Source organism: Dermatophagoides farinae, chromosome 6 (assembly GCF_024713945.1).
Source record: "Dermatophagoides farinae isolate YC_2012a chromosome 6, ASM2471394v1, whole genome shotgun sequence".
In the NCBI taxonomy this organism is placed as follows: domain Eukaryota; kingdom Metazoa; phylum Arthropoda; class Arachnida; order Sarcoptiformes; family Pyroglyphidae; genus Dermatophagoides; species Dermatophagoides farinae.
In genome coordinates, this window is record NC_134682.1 from 3,457,719 (window position 1) to 3,478,688 (window position 20,970).

Here is a 20,970-nt window from a genome sequence, read left to right on the forward strand (position 1 = left end):
TATTAGGATGGATGTTGAAAATCTTAAACATCTTATCAACATTGGCACTGCACATATACATATTTTTTATATGAAAACAGTAAAACGATAAACAACAGCAGTGATCCTCATCATCATCATCATCATCATCATATCAATCAGATACAAAGTCAATCGATCGATTGATCGAACAATCATTCATTCAATCAATCAATACAGTCATACACATCATTCAACAACAATAAATAACAGGCAAAGTTGATTCGAAAAGAAAAAAAAAATTTATATATAAAAAACAGTGAAACAAACATCAAAATAAAAAGATTGCAGAAATCGTCATTATGTGATCATCAATGAAAAAAAGAACGTAATCACGAAACTCAAACAACAGTCATTCATATTTGTGCATGTGTGTGTGCGTACGTCATCATAAAATCATCGTGTTTTTTTTTGTTTGGATTTCTGTTTTTCACTGTTTTATTATTATCGTCACATTCACTTTTTAATCCATTCATTTGAAAATCTGATTCGTAACATTTTTTGTTTTTCTTGTGAAAAAAAAACAAAAAATCCTTTGATTGCATTTGTGTGTTTTTTTTTTTTTTTTTTTTTTTTTGGTGGAAAACAAGATTTTTTTTTTTTGCTATAAAATCTGAAAAAATACGACCAACATTCGTTGTGGGGGATTCCGAAAAAAAACCAAAAAAAAAAAAAAACCAAAAAAAAAACAAATAATTTTAACAGCCGCCACACTTCAATCATTATCAACATTACAAATTTAATCTTTCAATTCTTATTGTTGTTATTGTTGTTGTTGTTGTTGTTGTTGTTATTGTGATTGAGGCTAACGACGACAACAACAACCACCACCATCACCACCACCATCAACAAATAAATGATGAAAAAAAATATGCTGTTCACATTCAAACGATGACGTCATAATCAATTATTAATTGATTGGGCAGAAGAAAAAAAAATTTCAAAACTGAATAGCAAAAAAAAAAAATTCGAAAGAAATAAAAAAATTCTACCAATTCATTATTGCAATTCTGATTAATCATCATTGAATACGTTGACAAAAAAAAATTTCATTCATTCATCTGTTTGATTGGGATTATTGCTCATTGATTATCATTTTGTGTTTGTTTGTACTTTGATAATTAAAAAAAAAATTCCATCATATTGAAAAAAAATCATCATCATCATCATCATCATTGCTTTTGTTCCAAAAGTCAATTTATTGATTAATAAAACACCATACAAAAATGGTACTAGTCTATGTAACATTATTTGTCGCCCATATTGGTGAACAAGTTATCAATTTTAATCTATGGACAATTGCATCATTATTATTGGCCAGTGGTCTAACATTTTTAGCATTTTTCTGGGATTTTGTACGACGATTTTATTTTACATTCTTTCGTGATATAAGGTTCGTAATAATAATAATGATGAATTTTTTTTCCTTGTTTCGATAATTGTATATTATATGATAATAATAAAACAAATTTATATCCTCGATATAAATCAATTGATCGATTTAACAACAGCAACAACAACAACAAAAATAAACAAAGAAAAATAAAACCTAGCTTTTTCAGAAGAAGGAAACATGAGAAAAGTTTACTGAAATTTGAATCAAAATGAAAACAAAAAATAGATAAAAGAACAGCAACTATATATTCATTTTACATTACGAAATTGACATTTCCCATTTATAATCGAGGAAAATCTAAAATGAAAAAAATTTTTTTTTCTTTAATTTCGATCAATCATCATCATCATCATCGTTTATTGATGATGATGATGAATAATAAAGTTTCATGAATCAAATTTTAATATTATCATCATCATCATCATCATCATTGTCTATGATTTGATGATTTGCCAACGCATTTGCATCTCCGTTTCCACCATCATCAAATAAACACACACACACACACATGTATTATCTATATTCACACTTTTATCAATTGTTTGGTAAATTCATATTTTTTTTCTTGTCTGCTGTTTTTATTATTACCATTTATACCATTATTATTGTTGTTGACGAGGACATTTTAAGATTAAAAAAAAAAAATATGTTTTTGTTTGATTGTTTGTTTGTTGTCTGTTTGTCTGTTTGTGTGTGTGAGTATAATTATAATTATCACACACACACACACGAGTTTGACAGCGATTTTTATTTTAATGCGAAATGAAAATGGATTTTTTTTTTCATTGAAAATGGATGATGATGATGATGATCATGATTGTGATTGTGATTGTGATTGAGAAAGATGAGAACAACAACAACAACAAACAACAACAACAACAAACACATATCCTCTTTTTTTTGTCTTGTTTTGCTGTTTGTCAAATTCATTGCTTTGTTAACCCGCTAAACATAATTATTATTATGTGATTTTTTTTTATTTTGTTCTTGTCTCCTCTATATTTGCCAAAATGTCATCATTTTGTTTGTTTGTTTGTTGTTTTTTCTATTTGTAAAAAAAATTTTGTTTTTTTCCGCTTACAAGGTTTCTGATTTTATTAGCAAAAAAAACAAGAGACAAGAGACAAAAGACAAAAAGAGTTTTGATTGATGACCATCAACACAACCAATCAAAATTTTCATCATCAACATCATATTTATCAAACTGAAAATTATTATTGTTTACATCTAGTGTTGTTCCGGTGATGACCAAAATTCAATCATCATCATCATCATGAGGATGACCATTCATTCTCTGAATATGACGATGGTGTGATTTGTGTTCGTAAGAATTGATTTCCGATAAAAAAACAACTAACCAAACGAAAAACATTTGCATTTTTTGTTTTGTTTTGTTTCAATCAAAATTCCGATTTGTACAAAAATATCAAAGAAAGAGAGAGCGAGAGAGATGGAGAGAATTGATAATCAATAATATTTAGACGGATATCCTGTTGTTGTTTATCATTATCATCGTCATTGACAATTTTCTTTGCCTGTATTTTTTTTTCATTCTAAATTTTGCTCTTGTCATAATTAGTAATATAAATCTGATATATTATGATAATGTATGATATAGATGGCCAGTAATAATTTCTTTTCATTTTCATATCTTGTCTTATCTTAATTTCTTTTCGTTTGCTTTCTGCTACTTCTGCGGCTGCTACTGTTGTTGTTGTTGTTATTGTTGTTGTTGTTGTTGTTGTTGTTGCAAAAAAAAAAGACATTATCCAATTATCCAACATGATTATTCATAATTAAAAACCTTGAAATGAAAAAAAAAATCATGAAAATTCTCATTTTTAAAGGATTTAAAGAACTTTTATGTGGTTTCAATGTCAATTTTTTTCTTGCACTTTCATCACCTTGGTCTAGAATCGAATTTCTTTTTTTGTACCAAAAAAAAAACAAAACAAAAAAAATCCATTTTTGCATCGATTTCATTTCCAATCAAGGATATTGATCTCGTAAAAAAAATCCTCCATCAATAAAAAAAAAAAAAAAAAATAGTGAATGAGAGAGAAATGTGCAATCCGCTAATGATTGGTAATCATAATAATTTCAAAATAAATGATTTTTGTCGTTACATTGTAATATATAGGGACAAACAAGCAAGGTGAATCAATACAAATGTCCAGTCATAATACGATGATGATGATGATGAGAGTCCTTCATGGATCAATTTTTGTTGAATTGCTGATTGATAAATTGATTGATTGATTGATTCATTTTTTTTCTATACTTTTTATTTCAACAGTGCCGGATATGCATTGGTTAAATCTCGTTATTTTATGATTAAAAATCGTAATTCTAATGTACCGAAATTATTTTCATTATTGGCCGAAAAATATCCAGATAAAATATGTTTCTATTATAAAGATGAACAATGGACATATGATGATATTGAAAAATTTTCAAATAAAGTTGGCAATTATTTTGCATCCATTGGTTACAAGAAAAATGACGAAATTGCATTGGTAATGAATTCACGGCCAGAATTTGTTGGCATTTGGTTAGGTTTAGCCAAACAAGGTATTGTAACGGCATTTATTAATACAAATCAACGTATGGAAACATTAGTACATTCAATCACTGTTGTCAATTGTAAAGCGGTAATTTTTGATGCTACATTAGCTAAAAGTAAGTGGTTTTTTGTTTCGTCTTGATTACACTTGAAAATTATTCTGAATATTTTTTTTTTATTATTTATAGATATTGAAGAAGCAATACCATTGATTGAAACAAAACGTCCAGGTATGATGTATTATAGTTATGTTGGTACAGATCCACCATCGGTAAAAGCATCAGAACAGGATTCAGAAACGATCAGAAAAATCAATGCAAAATGTTTGGATAATTGTATCGAAAATATGATCTATACACGGCCACATGCTATTGATGATCAATCAATGGGTGATAAATTATATTATATTTTTACATCCGGTACAACTGGCCTACCAAAAGCGGCTGTCATTCGTCATCATCGTTATATATGGATTGGAATGATTTTACGGAATTTATTCCGCATTAGTGATAATGATATTCTTTATTTAACATTACCATTATATCATAATAATGCCGGCACCATTGGCACATGTCAATCGATTATATTCGGTACAACAATTGTATTGCGTGATAAATTTTCAGCATCACAATTCTGGGATGATTGTGGCCGTTATAATTGTACGGTATGTGTTTATTTTTTTTCAAATTTTCTGTGACATTTTTTTTCTCTTATGAAAATTTTAATTCAATTTAATGATCTTGATAAGGTGGCCATGTATATTGGTGAATTATGTCGATATTTATTGGCACAACCGAAAAAAGAAACCGATACAATGCATAAAGTACGTTTAATGTTTGGCAACGGTTTGCGGCAAGAGATTTGGAGGGATTTCAAAAATCGTTTTCAAATCCGCCAGATTGGCGAGGTTTATGGTTCGACCGAAGGAAATGCCAATGTTGGTAAGTATCTGTGTGTGTGTTCTTATAGGATTGATTTAATGATTTTCAAAATTTTTATTTACCACTCCCATTTGGTAGCTAACTTTGATTTCACTGAAGGTGCATGCGGTATTATACCATGTTGTGTTCCATTCATTTGTCGTTTTGTATTTCCGGTTACGGTTATTCGTGTTGATCCAGCAACTGGTGAACATATCCGCGATCGTAATGGTTTATGTAAATTGATTAAATCAGGTGAAATTGGTGAAATTGTCGGCATGATACGAGAAGATCCAGGGCAATCATATCCTGGTTATGTGAACAATGATGCAACAAAGAAAAAAATCATACGAAATGTTTTACATCATGGTGATAGCGCATTTCTTTCCGGTGATCTAGTCGAAATGGATTTCTATGGTTATCTTTATTTTCGTGATCGTACTGGCGATACGTTCCGTTGGAAAGGTATGAGAAAGAAAGAAATTGTTTTTTACATTTGTTTGAAAATTTTAATTTAATTTTCTTAATTTTGAAATTCATTCAAGGTGAAAATGTATCCACAAATGAAGTTGAAGCTGTCATACAGAAAGTAGTCAAACTATCCGATTGTGTTGTATTCGGTGTTTCCATACGTAATTGTGATGGTAAAGCCGGTATGGCCGTTATTGCCGATCCAAATCATACGGTTGATGTGGAAAATTTATATTATCAATTGGAAAAACGTTTACCAGCATATGCAGTACCATTATTCATACGTATAGCACCGAAAATTGATTTGACAGCATCATTTAAATTGTCTAAATTTTCATTGGAAAAAGATGGTTTCAATATTAGTCATATTCATGATCCATTATATTATCTGGATCGTAAATCTAAACAATATATTCGTATGGATCAAAATGTTTATGATGATATTCAAAATGGCCGTATTTTCTTGTGATCTAATCATCATTATTCATCATCATCATCATCATCATCATCGATTATTAATTCCACCGTTTATTATTAATGTGGCTTTTCCACTTATCAACAACAAAAAGAAAAAAAGAAAAAACCAAATCAAATCATGGCATGACATGAAATCTATATCGATAATTCTCATCATGATATTTAGGTTATTTGATGATATGGATGGCATTTTTTTTCAGACATTTTTTTTCTGACTGAACTTTCTAACTTCATCACCACCATCATCATCATCATCATCATCATTATCACATTCCATTAATTATTTTTTTAGCTTTAAATCATTGAATCAATTTATAATTTTGGGATTATTTTTTTCGGTTCGATAAATTATTGAGACATTTTTTTTTCTCACCCCTTTCATAAATCATCAAATTCATTCAATAAATCAATCAATCAATCAATCAATCAATTGTTAAAAAAGAAAAAAAAATTTATAACATTAAAAAACATTGTCACAAGATGGCGTTACTGAGTGTTGTTTGATTTTTGGAGCAAATTTTTCTGTTCGATTTATATAGATTTTATAATTCCAGAAAATAAAAAAAATAAAAATAGAAATTTAAATTTTTATAATCAAACAAAACGATTCATCCAATCCAATCTAATCCAATTGTTTTATGAACCTTGACGACAGAAGAAAAACAACCAACCAAAATCAACCAACCAGCCAATTTATTTAATTTTAAACAAAAATGTGGCTGATGATGATGATCATAAATTATCTCAATAAATTTTTTTTTTTTTAATAAAAATCCAATCAAATGATTGTGATAATTCAAAAACAATGCGCATATTTCAGTGATGATGATGATGAAGAATGTGTAATGTTCTGAACATTTATATTTATCAAAATTGAAAAAAAAACAAATGTTTGTTGTTTACAAATTATATATTTTATATTAGAGATTATTGTTGTTGTTGTTGGCCGTATATATAATAATAATAATAATAATAAAACTCGACAACAAGTGTGTGTATATATTGACCGGTAAGAACCGGTTTCAACTGGAACCGTTTTTATTTCTGGTTTAATAATAATAATAAGATGAAAATCTTTTTTATTTTTTCTCTTGATTTCCAGAAAATTAAAACCAAAAAAAAAAACCAAAAAAAAATCCAAATTTAAAACACACTTATTATTGCATAGCAGTCAAACTGTGTATACAAAAACCTTATTTGGATACATTACATTTTTATTAGATCATTCGATAGATATATGATGAATTTTGATCTTTGTTTTTTAAATCAATATCAATATCATCAATAAATAGTATCATCATTTGTAAAAATCCTCGATTGATTTTCAATTGATAATGTACACTGCGTGTATGCTTGAGGTTTTCTTTCAATTCTCAGTCACAAATCATCATATCTATATTGATCGTGTCATCGTTTTTTTTTACTTTAAGAAAATAATATTCAAAAAGGAAGAAAAAAAAACAGGCACACCATGAGACTGTTGTTATTTTTATCGGTGTGAAAGAGAGAGAAAAAAAATGAAACAGACACACACACACACGCAATATCTATGAAAGTGACATAAAGTGTGTGTGTGTGTGTGTGCTGGTATATGGGCGTATGATGATGATGATGATGTGAAATTTGAATAAAAAATCATCAACTAATAATAAATCAAACCAAATTTGGAACCGTCAATAATAATAATAATTGAGAATAATGATGAAATCAAAATTGAAAATTTCACATTCAATTTCTGTTATGGTTCTTTTATATTATTTTCAATCATTCGATTGATCGATCGATTGATATTTATTGATTTTTCCGTTTCTTTTTGTTGTTGTTGTTGTTGTTGATTCCTATAAACAATACCGCTTTTTTGATATTACCATCATCATCATCATCATCATAATTATGATGACATTAATAAAAACACATTTTTTTTCTACACGGATTTCAATTCAATTCACACACACACACACACACACCAAATGATAATGATGGATTTGATATCAGCCAAGTGCCAGCCAGCCAGCCACATCGCATCTAATAAAACATAAAATGATTTTATTCATTTTTTCATTTAATCTAAGTCTTTTTGCCACTCTCTCTCTCTCTCTCGAGATAATCGCGAAATTAAACAAAAAAAAAAAAAAAAAGAAAATCGGTTTTAGAATCATCGCACAAATATACAAATAATCAACTGGTTGTAGCGATATATTTTTAAAAAAAAAAATGTCTAATGATGAACTTTGAAACAAGGCCATAAATTTTTTTTTTTCGTTTTTATACATCGTCAAGTTCATCATTGACCATAATTTTTGATAATTTATTTTTTTTTATATTTCGATGTAATGTGTCTGTTTAATGAATATTGATATATATAAACACATCTTGAAGAGAAAAAAAAATGATTGACAAGAAAAATCGAGAAAAAAAACTAGAATAGACTAGAATTTATGGAAATTTTTCGTGATAAATCTTTCTGTTTTTTTTTTTTGTTTGTTGCTTGACCGATAAATAGAAAAGAAATAGAATTAAAGACATGATGACAGAAATATTTCATAAAAGCATGATTACCTGATTTATCAACATCATTATCAACAACAACATTTTGTTCTGATAAGCATCATAATTCTTGTGCATGTGTGCGTGTGTCTTTGTCTGGTATTTTATTTTTTTTTTTTTTTGGTGAAAACAACAACAAGATGGTCATAAAATAATTACTTAATAAAACATTCTTTAGTTCTGGCGTTGTTCCATCATAATATGTGCTGTTTGGAACATCATCATTTGATGATCCATAAATAAAATTTTTATTTTTATTTCATTTTATTGAAATTATCCATTAATTGGATGAAATTCTTTTATTTTATAAAGATAAGATTCAGTCATAACTGGTATATTTTATTTATCGGAATCCATATCACCAGCATCGTTTTTTTTTGCCATGCCAATAATCAATCTATCATCAAGCATAAAGCAGCTGATGATACAAAGTATCATTCAAATACGCTTTAGTGGAAACAACAACAACAAAAAAAACATAAATTTTTTAAGATAAAAATAAAACGGAGATAGAAAAAAAATCTTTATATGTATGATATATTGATTGTATCGATTGTACAATCGATTTGAACGTCCGGCACACCGTTTTGGTTTTTGTTGCTGTTGTTGAGTTTTTTTTTTTTGCCAATTATTACAATCGAATTCATTCGATCGTTTTATCAATCAATCAATCAATCGATCAGTCAATAATCATACATTAATATAATTAAAAATTTTAATCGCACTGCAAATACAGTGTGAATCTTATTTTTTAAATTTTATCGTTATTTTTTCATCGATGTTACCATCATTATCATCATCAGCATGCTTTTCTTTATTTGGTCAAATCCGATATATATATAATGTACTTTGTCAATCAATCGATAATGATATCGAATTAAAAAAAAGCTATTTACTCATCATCATCATCATCATCATCATCGATTTATTGCAAATTTTCACAGATTTTTGCCAAATATGAAATTTTAGCTATATTTTCCCTCCCTATACCTTATCAACTTAATATCATCAATTTTTTGCTGTGTGTATGCATAATCAAAAAAAAAATCCACCATAATGAAAAAAATAAAGCCATCGAACCATAAAAAAAAACTTGTAGGCATGGATTATTATTATTATATATGAGCGATCTCACGTATCTGATACTTGATTAAGCCAAAAAAAGCACGTGCGATACCCGATCGATATATTCAATTAAATTGGATTCGATTCGATTCGTTTTGATTCAATTTAATTTTGTTGCAATTTAACATTGTTTTATTTGTTTTTGTTGTTGTTGTTGTCTACCATTAAGTCTCGCGATATTATTCGATACGTGTTGGATACTAATACGAACATCTAATCGAAAAATCAATCAAAAATACCGAAATCGTCTCACACTACCACCACCATCACACAAACCACACCATCATCATAATCATCCTCTTTTGATTAATTATCATCATTTCATATTTTTTTTAGTGTAGCAAATTACAATAAAAAGTATGAAACAAATTTATGGCATTAAACATATATATATCATTATCAGCATCACCATTCTTATCATCAATGATAATAATAATAATGAAACCAAAATACAATATTATCATCAAATTGAAAAAAATTAGGTTTTTTCTGTTTCTATGATGTGTTTGTGTGTGTGTGTGTGTGCGTGTGTGTATGTGTATGTGAAAAAACAACCAGAAAGCACCATTTATAATCCACGTGATTATAATTTTGATGACGATGATAATAATAATAATAATTTGGGTCCGAAAAAACTCGAAAAATTTTTCTGCTAACGGTATAAGAAACAAGTAGTGATTTTTTTCCTAGAAATTTATTAAAAACCTTAATTTATTCGTTAATAATCGACAATTGACAACACTTACAAAGTTGCACATCATTGCTCACCCACCCACCCACAATCAACATTTTTATTATTACATATCTAATTTACGTCTATGAAAATATACGTCTTACGTCTTTGATTATAGAAGAATTTTGATTCCTCGAAAAGAATTTCAAATAATCATTGAATTTATTTTCATTTTTTATTTACAAATTATGAATTTTTTTTATAATCACTGAATAATTATCAATTATAAAAATCTTCAATTAATCCATTGACAAAATGCAACAACAACAACAACAACAACAACAGCCACAACAATCAAAACAAACAGAAAATTCGAACGAAACTATTTCAACTTCAACGGCTACGACGACTAAATTGTTACGGCAAACGAAATCACCACGATCATCGTCGCGTTCAACATCACCCTTAAGTCTTCAGATTACTACAACGGTCGATTCGGTAAAATCAATAAATCCTATGAAAATTGAATCAACCGAGAAGAAAAGTTCGAAATATAAACGGAAAAATATCTGTAATGATGATGATGATGATCAAGATTGTTGTCCAGATTCATATCCGTCATCTTCTTCATCAAGAACACCAACACCATCGACTACACCGACATCAAGCCGATCTCCATCATTACGACAATCACCATCATCATTGACGACGACCACAACAACAACATCAGGACCTTTGTCATCAATCGATGAGAAAATCATCACTTCTTCATCATCATCACAATCTTCGGCTAAAAAGTATAATAATGAAAATAAAAATGTACGAAATCATTCTCGTATGAATCCAATATTGGAACAGCAACAAAATCTTGTACGACCATTGCAACCAACTCAAGCTGAATTACCGATAAAACCATTATATTATCAGCAAACAAATGAACAAAAAGAAAAACAACAAATGACAATGATAATGATTACCAATCCTGATCAACAACAACAAATTCACAAAGGATCAGAAGATCAAAGAAGCGGTCGATTAGCAGTAGGAGGAAAAGGAAATCATCATCGGGAACAACCGAATCATAAGCATTTGAATATTTATGAACAACAAAAATTGGCTAATAACAACATACAATTCGAAGTAGAGAAAGCATTTTTTGGACAATCAACATTACAAACACAAGGATTCATCACAGCACAACAACATCAAGCATATCATTATCAACAAAATCATCATCATCATCAAAATCAATCGAAAATTTCAGCCATTATTCAACAGCAACAGCCATATCATAAGAAAATATCTAAACCAATGATAGAAAAACGTCGACGGGATCGTATTAATCGTTCATTGAGTACATTAAAACAATTAATTATCGATTCAAAACGTTATCCAATATCGAATGTAAGTCAATAACAGAATATGATATAATTTTTATAATTTTACTGGTTTTGTTTTACCTCGTTTTTTTGTAGTATAATAAGTCACGTTTCGAAAAAGCCGATATTTTAGAAATAACGGTAAAATATCTTGAATCATTAGTTTTGGAAGAACGACGTATATATCAACAAGGTTTTGATGATTGTAAAAAACAATTATCACAATTTATAAATGAACATTTTAACAATGATGATGATAATAATAGCAATCGGAAACAACAGAAACGAGATTCAGATAATAATTCCAATGATGAAAATCCTCAATCAATAAAAATGGTTACCGATGATGATCAACAACAACAAAATCAAAATGTTCATCCAGTAAACAATGATGCTAATGTTACTGATGATGATAATCAACAACAACAGAAACAAATATTCATGTCAACATTCAATAAAATAATGGAACATTTAGAATTAGTGGGTGAAAAATTGTTTAAAGAAAAACAAGGAAAAATAATGAGCGTTAATCTTTCATCATTAATTGCCGAATTAAATGAAATTAAAGGTCGTAGTTCATCCATTAGTGGTGGCGGTGATTCCGATGGTCATTATTCGGCCGATGAACAACAACAAAATTGTTTCAATGATCATCATCATCATGGTGGCGGTAATAGTTCTGGTTATCAATCTGATAATATATTTTCAACATGGAATACAACATCGATAGAATCAACATCATCAATAAATCAAAAATCATATGGTGTCATACAACATACTAGAAATTATTTGGAAAAAAATAAACAACAAGAATCATCAACATCATCATCATCATCAATTAAAGAAGAAAATCATTCGATTTCATCATCATCATCATCAACGTTGAACAATAATAAAGATTTGGATCAACAATCTAAACATTTAATTAAGAAATTAGATCATCTTAGCCTGATGGAACAACATCGACATCGTAGAACTAGTGGTGGTGGTGGTGGTGGTGGTAATAGTGGTCATTCATCAACAATGGCCACAAATGATTACGAACAACAACAACAACAACAAATATATCATCCGCTTAAATCTAAATTACTATCATCATGTGGTTCATCATCATCATCGAATTCTCCTTCTTTTTCATCATCAACATGTTCATCATCATCATCATCAACAAAATCTGAATATTCACCAAGTTATTCAACATTATTATTAGCTAATTCGAAAATTATTCAACATCAACAACAACAATCACCACAACAGCAACAAAAATCATTACGACCAATTGTTGATGCAAATCCATCACCATTTTATACTGAAATAACATTATCACATCCAAGAACTAATTTTGTTGGTAATGAACGTAATGGAAGTGAATTACCAAATTATGAAGCAATATGGCGACCATGGGGTTGTGGACATCAATGAATCGAATGAATCAACGTTTAATCACAATCAATCAATTGATCAAAATTTTGGATGATGATGATGATGATGATGAAATGATTCAATGTTGTTGGATCACACAACAAAATCATCTTCAATACCATTTTTTTGTTCAAAAAAAAAAAAAAAAAAATATTTTCACATATTTCAAAGGAGGTAAGTGACGCGGGCACACACCCTCATGCAAAACAAAACGAACGTACGAATGATTTGAAATAAATTTCCACAATTTTGAGTGTTTGATTATTGTGTTTATACACGTGTGTGTGTATGTGTGTGTGTGTGGGTGTGTGATTCCTGTGCACGATTTCTGTTGTTGATCCAATAGCATAATCATTGAATCATTCATCATTTCGGCAAAATTAAGAATCAGAAAAAATCTTTTTATCGATTTCAAAATTATGAATTTTGCAAATTTTATTCTTATTACTACCATTTAATTTCATAATCAATAATCATTACATTATTATTATCGAGATGAAAAAATACAAAATTTTAAAATTCAAAAATGAAATTTGAATATTGAATATTGCGCTTTGCATTTGCAGCACATTTTTCTCTCTCTCTATTTTCGTTTTTTTTCCCAAAATCCTTCGTCTCTATATTTATCTAGCAAACCAATGTTTTTGTCAATGTGTCCATACTGTTACATTCGGATCCAACATCCTGGGATGCCGTTGTTCCAGCTCTTCAAATATATCACCAAATGGTCGATCATTAACAATGATAATAGATTCGATATTAATATTAACGTGACACTGCAAAAAAAAAAAAAAAAAAAATTAACAGAGTAGGAAAACAATGAGTCTAGAATGTATTTAGTGTTGAATGTTTTGTTTGGTAGTAATAAGAATTTGAAAAAAAATAATTTAATTCAGAATAATTCCATTTTTCAATTTTAATTTTCTCTTTTTTTCCCATCACCCATATCTGATCATCATCATCATGTTTATTCATCTTAATCACAATCAAATTCATCAATATCGCATCTATTACATCGGTACTTACATGACCATCGGGAACCGTAACGAATATTTGGATTAAATCATTTTTTCCCTTTTTTTTCTTCTTATTTTTCTTCATCTTTTTTGTGGATTTCTTCTTCAAATTGATTGCCGGATTATCATCATTATCACGATTAATGGTAGCGGATTCGGAAATGGATTTATATTTAACCGATGATGATAATGGCCGTATTAAACCAACGACAGTATTGTATAGAATTTCCATACTTTTGTTTGGTATTTTTATTTTTGCAGTAATTCACTTCTGATGAATGAATGTTTGAATGAATGAATGAATGGTTAGTAATTTTTAATAATTTTGATTTTTTTCTGTAAGTATCGATCTTCAAACATCAATAGGTAAATGGGGTAAGTTTTTTTGTATTTTTATTTTTTTCTCATCAACAATTCTCAATCACATAGAAGAAATTCCACATGTAGTAATGTATGTGTGTATGCAAATTAGAATTGATTGTTTTTCGACAGGTTTCTATTTTTTTTCACTTGTTGAATTGATAAAATAATTTTTTTTTTGCAAAAAGAATTTGACGTCATTTAGTGGTCAATGACGTCTTATTCTTTTTTTTAAATGAATTGTATTTAATTGATTGATTGATAAAAATGCTAATAAATTTATATTTTTCCACTTTTTTTTCTCTCCATTCATTTCCATGAGACTAAAATGTTTTGTTTCGACTTGGACTTGGATTGAATTTTTTTTCCACTCTTTTCTTTATGATTATGGTCATTTCGTTTTGTCAAATGACAAACAGGATTTTTTTTTTCTTTGGCCACCACCGCCCACACAATTGAATAAAGATTGCAAGTTAAAAAAAAGAAAAAAGGATTAAAAATCATCATTGAACTTTTTCGACCTTTGTTGTTTCCATCCACCATATACACAGTTTTGAATTTTAAATATTTTTTTCAAGAATCAAAAAAGAAATTATCCTTTGATTTTTTTTTTCTCTTGGATAATAATCCCCATCATCCATGCCAAATTGTTGGACCAACAAACACACAACACACACACACACAAAACAAAACTGGTCCGTTCTTCAAAAATTTTCCAACAGACCAATGAGACCAATCACACAATAACGCACAATGGTCACATAACTGACATTTGGACAATTTGAAGGGATTATTCCTTTTTTTTCTTCTGAATTGAACGGCTTAAATCTTGGTCCTATGAAATGATGATGGTGGGTCCAAGTCTTTAGATTTTGTTCTGCTCATTGACTCCTTGTTGTCGTTATGTCCTCATGGTCATCATCATCGTCCAAATACAAATAAATAAATTGATTTGATTGGAAAAAAAGAACTATACAAATGAATGAATAAATGAAAATGGGTTGCAATTTCTTTTTCATTGGAAAATTTGAGAAAAAAAAATTTTCTATAATCCCAGTGTTTACGGTAAATAATGTAAAATGATCCGAACAAAAAATGCACAGAGAACAATGAAATAGAAAAAAAATCAATTGATCGAGGATTAACTCTGTTTTTGTTGTTGTTGCTGTTGTCTTTGATGATGATGGTGATTATTTGAAGTTTGATGGTCTGCCTTTTTTTTCCTGGTGTCTGGTATGTATATCGTACACTGAGTTTGTACCGTAAATCTCGGTGGTCAAAAAATGAAAATAAAAAATTCTTTAATGGTAAGAAAGAAACCAGAAACCTTTTCAATTTTTTCTTTCTTTCATTCATTCATTTGCCAAGATCAAGGTCAATTTCGTTTTTTTTTTTTCGTTATTTATTGGTTTGAAATTTATTTTTCATTATTTATTGAAATTTTAATTGATTGATTTTTGTTTTTGTTGCAATTTACAATTTGATGATTCGATTTTGATTATTATGACGTTTATCATCGTTAACGTCATTGAATTAGAATTTGATTTCATCGAATTTTTTATTATTATTGACTCAATCAATTTATTTTACAATTTGATTCAATTTGAATTTTATTTCTATATATTTGATTTATTTTCTTTGCACGAGAAATTAACGACCACCCAATCATCCGAAACTATACGTCACACGTGTTTATGTCAAGTTTTATTTTCTGATACAAAAAAAAAAATTCATGATGATGAGGTCAACGGGTTTTTATCGACAGATTTTTTTTTGTTTTGTTCCTTTTTGATTTGTGTTACATATTTCATGGAAAATTATCACTCAATAATTCAATGGAAATAAATCAAAAAAAAACTTTGTTTCAAATTTTTTTTACCCGCTACTTTTTTGGACCGGTTAAATTTGTTGATGATTTATGTGACATACATACACTCGCACACACACACACACGTACACGTACACGTTCACATATGGACATTGGCCACTGGTAAATTTGAGCCACCTGAGTTGCTGAAAAATTATTATTATCATATATAGCCATCCTCCCCTCCATAGCTAATTGGACCAATAAATAAAAAATAATGATATTGGACCATGAAAATGAAATGCAAGTTTATCATCATCATCATCATTATTATTTATTATTTATGGGATGATAATAGTTTTATAGACTAGTTTCATCGTGATTATCTTTGATTTCATTTTTTTCTTTATTTCTTCTATGGCCCATGTTGAATATCAATCAATGAAGATCGATTATCATCGTATTTTTTTCCGGTGTCTACCAATACATATAATAATAATAATAGGATTTTTATTTTTCTTTTCAAATAAGAAAAAAAAAGAATTGACCTAACCTGACTTGAGAATGAGAATGACCGAAGCCAACACTACTACCACCACTAACACCACTAAATGAACACACGAGCGAGGTCAATAAAAATTAAATTCATTTTTCAGTAGTTTTTAAATTCAATTTTTTTTTCTTCATTTTACCCTTGTGTATATATATTGGACAATGACAATTCGTTACGCCTTCGTGTGTGTGTGTGTGTGTTTGATCTTTGAATCAATATATCTGATGATGGTCATCGGATTTTTCATTATCCAGTTAAGATAAATTTTTTTTTTTTTTGATTTGAGAAACTTTTTTCCTGGTGAGCAACACACATTAGCATGATTAGGATTATTTTATGATTTTACAATAACAATAATAACAACAACAGCAATCAATTTGAAATAAATGACCCATTCTCTTTTTTTTTTTGAATATTGGTGTGTTGACCTAGAAAAAAAAATTATCATCATTTGTGGATAATTTTTTATTAAATAAAAATGATATATATGTCATTATCATCATATTATGATGAATGGGTAAATTGATCAAATGAGACCGTGCCCTTTCAAGATTGAAGAGTGTTTAACGCTCAAAAATCATTTGATTGACTTTTTGATTCGCTGTTTTTTTTCTGACCATTTCAGTCTATTTTTTTTTTTTTGATCAAATATTAATTAAAAGCACAAAAAAAACTTGAATGGAATTTGAAACCAAAACGAATCAAAATGAAATGTTGAAAATATGATGATTGAAGAGAATAAGAGTGAATATATACACTTGATTTTTTTCTTTCTCGGGTCCTCTGATGAAATGTCCAAATGAATGAGATTTATGTCAATCAAACACACACACACAAATGACCAATATACAAGCCCCTTGTTGTTGTTGTTGTCATTTACTATAGCGGCTAACTTTATTTGAAAAAAAAACAGATTTTTTTTCTTTTTCTTCTTCTTCATTAGTTTTTCTCGCTTTATATTCAGATCATTTTTGATTGAAAAGAACATTTTTTGCTGTTGCCTTTTTCTCAATGGCAAGGTTCCGGCTTCTATTGAGATTCTTCAAATGTCCATAACCATAATGAAGTTTATTTATTGTGTCACCACCGAAACCACCACCAACAACACCAACAACAACAACGACAACAACAACAACAAAAACGAAAAGAAAAATTCAAAGCAAATACGAATTAAGCAAATACAGCCAAAAAAAAACTGTCAATAGTTATGGTTTTCAAAGTATTTTTTTTCAGGAAAGATAATATTGATTTGTGGAACAAACCAAAACATTGCATACACACACACGTGCACATGACTTATAATATGGAATGGAATGGAGATAAACACCGAAAAGCATTTTAGCAAACTTTGAAAAAAATTCTATTCACTCATCGATCAATCGATTTATGAGGTTTCAAAAAAAAAAAAAGATTTACATTTATTTCAATGACTTAGCCAAATATAATATAAAAAAAAATACAACGATAACAAGAACAACAAAAAATTTATATTACAAAAAAAAGAAGAATTTTCACCATGGACGCCATACATTTTCATCATCATCAAAACAATCTTGTTGCCGTCGTGGTTGCTGTGAATCATCATGTTTCATAATCTTTAGATTTAATGGATGATTTTCATGTTGTTGATGATAATCTGATCCATAACCAAAATCATCATCATCATCATCATCATCATCATCAATAACACCATCTGAATCATCATCAGTGATTTCTGCATCCGTATCTGATTCTGGAAATCTTTTTCGTTTTCGGTAATTATTATCCGTTATGATTGTTGTTGTTAATGATGATGATTTAATTATTGAATTAGAATTTGATGATATTGAAGTTGGTGGTGAACATCCATGATTCGATGATGATGATGATGATGATAATGATTCAGATGATGGTGCCGGTGATGGTGGTGTTACAAACGTTGTCGTCGTAGTAGTAGTAGTAGCAGTCGTTTGTGATCTTTGATGATTATGATTCTGATATGTTATCGATAATGATTGTTGAAGAAATTCTTTCACCGATTCATATGATATTTTTGATTGATTTTTTGTCAAATATTCACACATTTGTCGTACACATTCTGAATAACCGGCCATATATTGATCATCATCGATTTTTCCTGTTGATTGTTGTTTTTGTTCCATATGTTCTTGATGAAGCTGTTTAACATAATTTACTGTCAATTCAAGTATATCGGCTTTTTCTAATTTACATTTATTATTCTGTGTATATTGTCCAGCTGAATCGACAACAATTGTTTTCAATTGTGATAAACATTGATTTATACGTGCCCGGCGTCGTTTTTCCATCAATGGTTTCGATATACGTACACCGTTCTGTTGTTGTTGATCTAATCCCAATAATACATTTGGATTTGTATTAAATCTTGTTGTCGGTGTCATTATCATCGGTTTCGGTGCATTATTATTGTTATTATTATTATTTGTGGTCATCATCATCATCATTTTTGATTGTGGATTTGGAAATGAAGGACGCTGTTGATGATTCATCATCATTGATGGTATCGACGGTTGAAGTATAATCGATTGATTCATTGATTTTATTGGCATCGATAGTGATGATTGTTGTTGTTGTTGTCGATTTGTAGCACGAATATAGGCAATTTTTGTCATTTTGTCATTCAATCGTAAATCAAACTAAGAATTTTTTCTTGGTTTTGTTTCTCTTTCTTGAACTAGAACAAGATATAGACTGTTATTATGATATGCAACGATACAATTTATATACCTTTTGGTCCGCTTGTTTTTTGAATATATACACGTGTGTGTGTATGTGTGCATATTGCCAACAAACATATATGTTTGGGTTGATGGTAGTGCGTGTTTTTTTTTCTTTATAAAATTTCGTGTGCTTCGGCAACAATTATTCATTCGTTCATTCATATATGGTTATGCACACGACAACAATATCAAGCTCGCGATTGATTGGTCCATAGCGGTACTATTGATAATAATTGAAATAAAGAGGCCGGACCATAGGGTACTTTTTTTCCACTGTGATAATAAAGTATAACATATCCACGGGCTGCTACTGTTAACAATAACAACAACAACAACAAAAAACTCAAGCAAGCAAAAATAGTATATTTCTTTTGATCATATTGCGCTTGTTACATTTTTTTTTGTTTTTTTTTTGCTTTGTACAAGCAGGCGCAACAAGTTGGCTATATCACGTGATCATCATCATCATCATCATCAACGTTGGTAATAAAAATGAAAAAGAAAAAAAATAATGACCGAAAATTCATAAAAATAAAGATAGATCAAACGGGTTGTAAACAATAAATCTTTAGAACGGTTTTTTTTCCGATTTGACAGTTTCAAAGGTCCCAGTTACCATCATCATCATCATCAATGATGACGATGATGACCCTTGTTCTCTCTCTCTCTTGAACTTGTTATTTTTACTATATGAACTAGAGAGATTCGGCATCGTAAAAAAAAAACAAAATTTAAAGTTTTTGGTAATCCAAACTTCATGAGAGAGGTTTCACATTTCAAGATTTTTTTTTTAAATTCATTGTGTTTGTGTCTTTTTCATTCGCCGATTGCAACAACAAAAAAAAAATAAAATAAAATTGTCCGATTGGACCTGGAATCTATCAAAAAGAGTGAAAATAATGGTAACAATTTTATAACAAAATAATAATGACCAATGATCGAAATCACACAGCAGCAGCAGCCCTTTTTATTTGGTCATTTTTGGTCAAACATTTTTTTTCAACCAGGCTAATTTTATGACCAATAAAAACAGCAATATTTATCTATTTATTTTCATCCTTGTTTTTTTTTGGTTAAATGTCTTCATTTTTATTAGAATCAGACTTTTTAATGATGATAATTCAATGATTGACCAATTCAATTGACCTGTTGCAGTATCAATAAATGAAAGTAAATTATTTACAAAAAAAAAATACGGTGACCGCCTCCATACCCATTCTATTTGGTCATTATTTATAATCGATTGATCGATTATAATGGTTAGAAAAAAAGGTTCATTGACCATCATGAACTATTCTATTATTATTACGGTTCATTTGACACCTGACACTCTGGGTTTTTTTCCTCAGTTTTATTTTCATTCTTATTCGATTGTGGTGGACACAACAACAAACCATCGCAAATATGTCAAGAATGTTTTTTTTTCTTGATGATTGAATGAAATTTTTTTTTCACATTGATCAGAAATTCAGACAAAAAAAAACTCTTTGAATGTAATTTTTTGC

The 20,970-nt window shown here is 29.0% G+C and overlaps 4 protein-coding genes across 9 annotated transcripts; 2 read left to right on the plus strand and 2 right to left on the minus strand.

Moving 5' to 3' along the window:
• Positions 1 to 82: 82 nt before the first annotated feature.
• On the plus strand, positions 83 to 6,449 carry LOC124493338 (long-chain fatty acid transport protein 4). Of its 4 annotated transcripts, none has more exons than XM_047056404.2 (6): positions 83 to 1,411; positions 3,711 to 4,093; positions 4,166 to 4,641; positions 4,726 to 4,918; positions 4,997 to 5,362; positions 5,443 to 6,449. In XM_047056404.2, exons 1-6 carry the CDS (start codon positions 1,245 to 1,247, stop codon positions 5,835 to 5,837), a joined length of 1,980 nt encoding a protein of 659 aa, XP_046912360.1. In that variant the 5' UTR covers positions 83 to 1,244; the 3' UTR covers positions 5,838 to 6,449. The 4 variants fall into 4 exon arrangements, with proteins under 4 accessions (XP_046912360.1, XP_075588329.1, XP_046912362.1 ...); XM_075732214.1 differs by lacking the exon at positions 83 to 1,411 and adding an exon at positions 2,137 to 2,498; XM_047056406.2 differs by lacking the exon at positions 83 to 1,411 and adding an exon at positions 2,243 to 2,738.
• A 2,690-nt stretch (positions 6,450 to 9,139) lies between these two features.
• Positions 9,140 to 14,673, plus strand: LOC124494230 (uncharacterized). Of its 2 annotated transcripts, XR_012832298.1 has the most exons (3): positions 9,140 to 11,594; positions 11,666 to 13,165; positions 14,158 to 14,673. XR_012832298.1 is itself a non-coding variant. In XM_047057396.2 (2 exons), the coding sequence occupies exons 1-2, from the start codon at positions 10,506 to 10,508 to the stop codon at positions 12,989 to 12,991; spliced, it is 2,415 nt and encodes an 804-aa protein (XP_046913352.2). In that variant the 5' UTR covers positions 9,140 to 10,505; the 3' UTR covers positions 12,992 to 14,673. The 2 variants fall into 2 exon arrangements, 1 of the variants encoding a protein (XP_046913352.2); XM_047057396.2 differs by having other exon boundaries at positions 11,666 to 14,673.
• On the minus strand, positions 13,639 to 14,239 carry LOC124494232 (uncharacterized). Its single transcript, XM_047057397.2, has 2 exons — positions 14,018 to 14,239; positions 13,639 to 13,767 (listed from the first exon to the last, which is right to left on the minus strand). Exons 1-2 carry the CDS (start codon positions 14,237 to 14,239, stop codon positions 13,639 to 13,641), a joined length of 351 nt encoding a protein of 116 aa, XP_046913353.1.
• Positions 14,674 to 18,125: 3,452 nt separating the features above from the next.
• Positions 18,126 to 19,786, minus strand: LOC124493317 (uncharacterized). 2 transcript variants are annotated; one of them, XM_075732215.1, is made up of 3 exons: positions 19,473 to 19,786; positions 18,559 to 19,419; positions 18,126 to 18,306 (listed from the first exon to the last, which is right to left on the minus strand). In XM_075732215.1, exons 2-3 carry the CDS (start codon positions 19,355 to 19,357, stop codon positions 18,239 to 18,241), a joined length of 867 nt encoding a protein of 288 aa, XP_075588330.1. In that variant the 5' UTR covers positions 19,358 to 19,419; positions 19,473 to 19,786; the 3' UTR covers positions 18,126 to 18,238. The 2 variants fall into 2 exon arrangements, with proteins under 2 accessions (XP_075588330.1, XP_046912341.2); XM_047056385.2 differs by having other exon boundaries at positions 18,126 to 19,419.
• Between the last annotated feature and the right edge of the window lie 1,184 nt (positions 19,787 to 20,970).

Bases quoted from the DNA above. Each gene is read 5' to 3' on its own strand.
- LOC124493338 (XM_047056404.2), top strand. From the start codon at position 1,245: ATGGTACTAGTCTATGTAACATTATTTGTCGCCCATATTGGTGAACAA. The intron at 1,412-3,710 runs GTTCGTAATAAT...TTATTTCAACAG, and splicing joins ACATTCTTTCGTGATATAAG to TGCCGGATATGCATTGGTTA. The intron at 4,919-4,996 runs GTAAGTATCTGT...CCCATTTGGTAG, and splicing joins CGAAGGAAATGCCAATGTTG to CTAACTTTGATTTCACTGAA.
- LOC124494230 (XM_047057396.2), top strand. From the start codon at position 10,506: ATGCAACAACAACAACAACAACAACAACAGCCACAACAATCAAAACAA. The intron at 11,595-11,665 runs GTAAGTCAATAA...GTTTTTTTGTAG, and splicing joins AACGTTATCCAATATCGAAT to TATAATAAGTCACGTTTCGA.
- LOC124494232 (XM_047057397.2), bottom strand. From the start codon at position 14,239: ATGGAAATTCTATACAATACTGTCGTTGGTTTAATACGGCCATTATCA. The intron at 13,768-14,017 runs GTAAGTACCGAT...TTTTTTTTGCAG, and splicing joins TTACGGTTCCCGATGGTCAT to TGTCACGTTAATATTAATAT.
- LOC124493317 (XM_047056385.2), bottom strand. From the start codon at position 19,357: ATGACAAAAATTGCCTATATTCGTGCTACAAATCGACAACAACAACAA.